Below are 5,377 nucleotides of genomic sequence, written 5' to 3'. Positions count from 1 at the left end.
GATTCTTCTACAAAACCTAGAGACTTTCTCCTTTCTGGCCTTCATTTTCCTTGATGAATCTTTTCCTTCCTATGTGTTAGTCCTGCTTCCTCTTCCTTGTTCTCCCATAGTACACTATTTTCTTTTGCCAGCAAAGCTTTTGATGCCTAATAATACCTGAAAAGAACACATGTTTACTTACATGGGAAAACAGATATGTTTTATCAATCATTTATTAATTGTACCATGTTGCATTGTTCCCTTTGAAGAACTATTAAAATACAGAAAGCAAGAATTTAAGTGTACTTTAACTATGAAGCTAGGTGAAAATATCAATACATTTGTATATGTTTATGTAGTTTCTATAACACGTATAATATACAGGGGATTAAAGCTAAATTGGGTAGTGGAAATGGGACTCATAGTCTTAAAGGTATTATATGGCATAGCCATAGTACTGGGCAATCTCCATGTCTATTTGTCTCTGGTGGAAGAATGGGATTTTTCCCACAAAGGTGTTTTTGGCAGCCTTGCCACGCTCTTGCTGAGCCCGTCTTTTCATGGCTTCCCGCTCTGGCCTCAGCTCCTTGCTGATGGGATCTGACTCTACTGGGCCAGGAACATGGGATTTCCTCCATGGAATGGGTTGCAAGCTGAAGTCTTGTAGGAGATATTGGTGTGGAGGCTTAGGTAGTGAGCTGAGCTTGGTGGCAGTAGTGTTCCACCGAGATGTGAAGGATGAGGTTTCGTAGGGTGCAGGCCTACTAGAAAGAACAGACTGGGGACGTTTGTTGATTGCCCCCAGAGTGGAATTGCTGATAATAGGCCGTGTTGTCATCAGACATGAGTTGTCAGTAGCTGGTTGGGCTGCATTGACTGGAACAGGCTGGGCTGTGTTAGGAAGAGGCCGGGTAGAGTAAGCTCCAGTGAGTCTCCTGGAGGCCAGAGACTGTGGCCTGCGAGAAGCAGGTCGAACTCGAGGCTTCTCTGGGGAGAGAAAAGGCAATGGCACCAACTTGACCTTTCCAGGTGGAGGCAGCAGCTCACTCTGGCTTGGGGAGGGACACTGGTTTTCTGCACTGCTCTTTGTTTTGTTTACTCGAAATTTCTGAGGACTTTTAGAATGCAGCTTTGATTGAGTCTCTGTTGAAAATCTGGTGTCTTTGGAAGTGTTGGCCTGTCCCAAGGCCCTGGAAGTAGGCAGCCCCGTTTTCTTCCCACTCTTGTCACCCAGTGCATGAAAAACCTGCACTGACTCCATCATGTGCATGGCTAGGTGGCTTCGAGGCTTTCTCAAGGCCTCTTGGGAAGGCTCAGGTTGGTTTCTCTTACGCCTTTCCTTTGTAGTGCTTGTCTTCTGTGTTTGCACTTGGTTCCCTGGCTCTTTGGTTGTTCTAATGCGCTTCCTGTTGGTTTCTCTAACCTGTTGGTTCTTTTGCGGCCCCTGGGTCTTGGTTTTGCTGATGCTGCTGTGTGGTGGTTTTGGCCGTTTCTTGGTTGAAGGCCTGCATAGATTTCCAGTGTCACTGGGTGGGAGAGTGCACACTACTGCTTGTTCCTCCAAGTGCTTCTCTGGGTTCTGGCGCTGGACTTTGGCCTTGGAAGCTTCATCACAAGTACAAGGGCTTCATGCTTGTTCTTTCCTTATTCAGCTGAGGGACCTTTGCTGACAATTAGGTTCTTCTTTTGCAGGGTCCTTTGGAGGGTTCTGATATTTTGGGGTTGGGTTGTTGTGTCGACTCTCAATTTCATAAGGTCTGTCAGTGAATTAAAAATTAAAGTGAATTTACACTAACATTCAATGTTAGATTAAAGTGAATCCAAATAGTATGATTATCCTCCCACAGCATGGAAATGTTTTCAAGAGCAATGTTCCGTTCGATTCCTTTTTTAAAGATGTCTAGTTCTTCAAGGCTCAGGCTGATCTTTTCTAAAATGAACAAAACACAAGCCTGTATTCCTTGGCCCAATTGACTCATGCATGCCAATCAGTGGGGAATGATGTCGTGGATTCTTAAAGGATCATGCCATTCTACAGAGATCTGAGAGACATCCAGAGGCTTTACATAGTTGGTCTGAAAATCTCCTAAACATTTACCTTCCTTTTGTTTCTGGCTTAGACCTGGAAGCAAGGCCTAGAAAATGGTAGTGATTTAGACTGGAACAATGACTGAAATGGGTTTAAGCTAGGTGGATTGTTGCTTTCTGTGGATTCAGCACTTACCTTCCTGCAGGCGTTGGGGTACTCTGTATTGTCTGGCGGACACAGTGTGAGGATGGGAGGCCTCCATGCGAGGGATTTGTCCATCTCCTGGAGAGTCTCCATGAATTCCAAGAAATGAAGGAAAATTTAGTCCCCTATAAGTGAGATGTCCCACCTTTTCACCAGCCAATGAAGCAGTCTGTGCCAACACTCGGCATGTCCTGATGTAGGCCCACATTTGGATCACGGGCAAGACCCTGTGTTTCAGGTGGGTTCTGAATGCTCTAGCTATCAATGGTGACAATGTGATGTCATTGTTTCTTTCCCTGTTTTACTTTAGTCATTCATTATATGGAATATAAAATAAAAGTTATTGAAAGAACATGAAACATTTCTGACTTGGCAGAAAGCATCTGCTTGACATTCTCTTGGTTCTAGGTTCAAACCCAGTCATCCCCTATGGAGGTAAGCAAAAAAAGTAGTGGAAGGCCAGGTATTCTCTTAGAGGATAGTCAATTTTTGTTACCGTCCTGTGAGTAATACCTGTTTTATATTGCAACATTGAACAGCAAGGAATATTTTCTGTATCCTTTTTTTGAATTTTTCACTGTGTGTGTGTGTGTGTGCGCGCACGCGCGCGCACGCATGCATATAACTGCATATGCTCTTAGAATTTTAGGATTCCTTTTGGAATCTTACTCTCTGGCTTGGCCATTTTCCTCTAATTTTGGTGCTCTTAACCTCATGGACCAATCCTCTATTTTTAGATTTTGGCTGGTTACCTGACAACAAGAATCACAAGGACATATATGCTGGGATTAGTTTTGATTATCAATGCTCAGATCTCAGCCTCCTGAGTAGCTAGGCTTCAATGCATTATCCAGTGGCTCCCAACAAGAAAAAACTTTACACGCACAGATAGGACATATCCTGAACCTTGTTGTATTTAACCGCATCTCTGAACAAGGAAAATAGAACTGTCACTTGCCCAAAATTATTGAGGTATTTTCCAAAATATCATTATTAACAGATCAATGAATGGGAGTAGTCCATTGCAGTGTTTTTTTCAAGTTGAAGTGAAAGCATCACCTCCATGTATGTGCCTGTGATCTTCTCCTAAATGCAGCTCAAATGGCCATTATCATTCCAATATTCCTTTGCTTAATAATTAATTGCTCAATTTTGTGTTGGTATTGAGCTCTGCATCTAGGACAGTTTGTTTCTTGGTCAATGATGTACTACTTGAGCCATATCTTTTTTTGGTGGGGTGTCTGATTGTGGGGCCTGAACTCTGGGCCTGGGCGCTGTCCCTCAGCTCTTAAGACAGCTCAAAGCTGGCGCTCTACCACTTGAACCACAGCGCCACTTCCGGCTTTTTTCTTTTTGCGTATGTGGTGCTGAGGAATTGAACCCAAGGCCTCAGGCATGCAAGGCAATCGCTCTACCACTGAGCCACCTTCCCAGGCCTCTTGAGCCATATCTTTAGTCCTCACTGCCTCAAATGGAGTCTACAGCTTGAGAGAATGTAGTGAAAGTAGTGGTTGTGGCTCAGGAGTCCAATCAACTTGTGTGTGTGTAATTATCCTTGCTCAAATATAGAATAGGTGTTCCCAAGTTTACTCTTATTGGCTCTTTTTACTCACCTGGAACATTTGTGTCTTAGATGGTCTCAGTAGTCCCTGAGTAGTACATTCCCAAGGTGCAGATGGGTGGAAAAACATTGATGGGATGAACACCCTTGAGGTCCATCCCTATGTCTGATTGAGGGGTAGAGAGCCTACTCCCCATGAGGCTGCAGGCAGGGACCAAGTTCTCCAAAGAACAGGGGCTCCAGTTTTGGGGGGGTGAAAGCAACAGTCCTGGCTTCCTTCCCAGTAGGGAGGGGACAGTTAGCCTCTTCATTTTCCATGGGAGGAGCTGGGGTTCCCTAAACGAGACTGGGAGACAGTGATGGATAAGGAGAGACTGTGGCTCTGGCATGTGCACATGTTGTGTACTCGCCGGTCAAAGTAGAGGAAGAGATCACTGTGCTCTGCTGAGTGAGAGTCACAGTGCTGTGGCCTAGCATGTCCCATTCCCAAATCCTGGAATAGGAGGCAGCTGAGGTGGAGATGTGGCTGTGTGCAGCCTGCCCTGCCCACACGGTTGTGGTAGAATATTGGCACAGGTAGGCACTCCCTATGAGTGGGTGGAAAGAGGTGGCCAAGGGTGATGGCAGTGGCCAGGCTGAAGGGAAGACTGGAATGTGGAGTCTCGAGAAGTTGTAGGCACTGCCTTTTAGAGAAGAGGCATTGCTCACCACAGCAAGAGAGAGGTGCAAATTTGCAGCTCTATGTAAGTATGGATTGTTCATCTTGTAAGATGTAAGAACATGATGGAAAAATTGATGAGATTGATGGACTTTCTGTACCCTTGCCTGGATCAGAAACCCTCTAATCTTAATCATCACTGACATATTAACATTCAGTTTAGCTGGGTGATAAGTGCGGAGAGACCTTTGCTATCCTTCTGATGAACTTTCCTTTATTGGGCAACTTAAGACAAGACAAGTTCATGTGCTGTTGTCTGGGACACCAGCAAGCATCTCTGTTACTGCTTTATCTTCCCCTGCGTCTTCCCTTGGATATTTTTACAAAAACTGTAACTTCACTTCATTAGTGAGGAAACTGATTGTCAGAGGTCAGCCTGATTGATTCAAGTACTTCCATGGTGGTAGTATCAGCACCAGGTTCCAGAGCCTGCTTCCTTTGCCAGGACATCAATCTGAGAAAACACTGGAAATAGGGAAAGATGAAGCTTTTCACATAGGGCAATTGGTTTTGTTCATGAGAAACAGTGATCACCAGGTGCTGGTGATTCAAAAATAAAATCAGTCCTACTCAGTGGCTGAGATTTTCTCAAACCCAGCCTGGGTCGAAATCTGGAATCCTCTTGTGTGCAGGTAAGCACTGAATAGTGGAAATGTTTGCCTAAAGCAAAAAACTTTGGAACCTGTGGCTTGAATTGAGAAATCAGACCCTGAATTCAACATATAAAACTAGCATTCTCTCTCTCTCTCTCTCTGTCTCACACACACACACACACACACACACACACACACACACACAAGGAAACATTGTTTGTGTTTTCATTGATATTGTTGGGTTTTAATCTTGTGCAACTCACACCACATTCTAGAGTCCACTTTAGACACAG

The 5,377-nt window shown here is 44.5% G+C and overlaps 1 protein-coding gene across 1 annotated transcript; it reads right to left on the bottom strand.

The window, feature by feature from the left end:
- Positions 1-415: 415 nt before the first annotated feature.
- On the bottom strand, positions 416-4,535 carry LOC105984411 (uncharacterized protein C2orf78-like). Its single transcript, XM_013014585.1, has 5 exons — positions 4,180-4,535; positions 2,204-2,439; positions 1,825-1,909; positions 1,651-1,736; positions 416-1,584 (listed from the first exon to the last, which is right to left on the bottom strand). Exons 1-5 carry the CDS (start codon positions 4,533-4,535, stop codon positions 416-418), a joined length of 1,932 nt encoding a protein of 643 aa, XP_012870039.1.
- Positions 4,536-5,377: the final 842 nt, after the last annotated feature.

This window comes from Dipodomys ordii, unplaced genomic scaffold (genome assembly GCF_000151885.1).
Source record: "Dipodomys ordii isolate 6190 unplaced genomic scaffold, Dord_2.0 Scaffold24, whole genome shotgun sequence".
Lineage (NCBI taxonomy): Eukaryota > Metazoa > Chordata > Mammalia > Rodentia > Heteromyidae > Dipodomys > Dipodomys ordii.
The sequence above is the reverse complement of the archived record's forward strand: the minus strand, read 5'-3'. Positions and strand labels throughout refer to the sequence as shown.

Bases quoted from the DNA above. Each gene is read 5' to 3' on its own strand.
- LOC105984411 (XM_013014585.1), bottom strand. From the start codon at position 4,535: ATGAACAATCCATACTTACATAGAGCTGCAAATTTGCACCTCTCTCTT. The intron at 2,440-4,179 runs GTACACAACATG...CCTGAAACACAG, and splicing joins TCCTCTACTTTGACCGGCGA to GGTCTTGCCCGTGATCCAAA. The intron at 1,585-1,650 runs GTCAGCAAAGGT...CTTGTGATGAAG, and splicing joins TGCAAAAGAAGAACCTAATT to CTTCCAAGGCCAAAGTCCAG.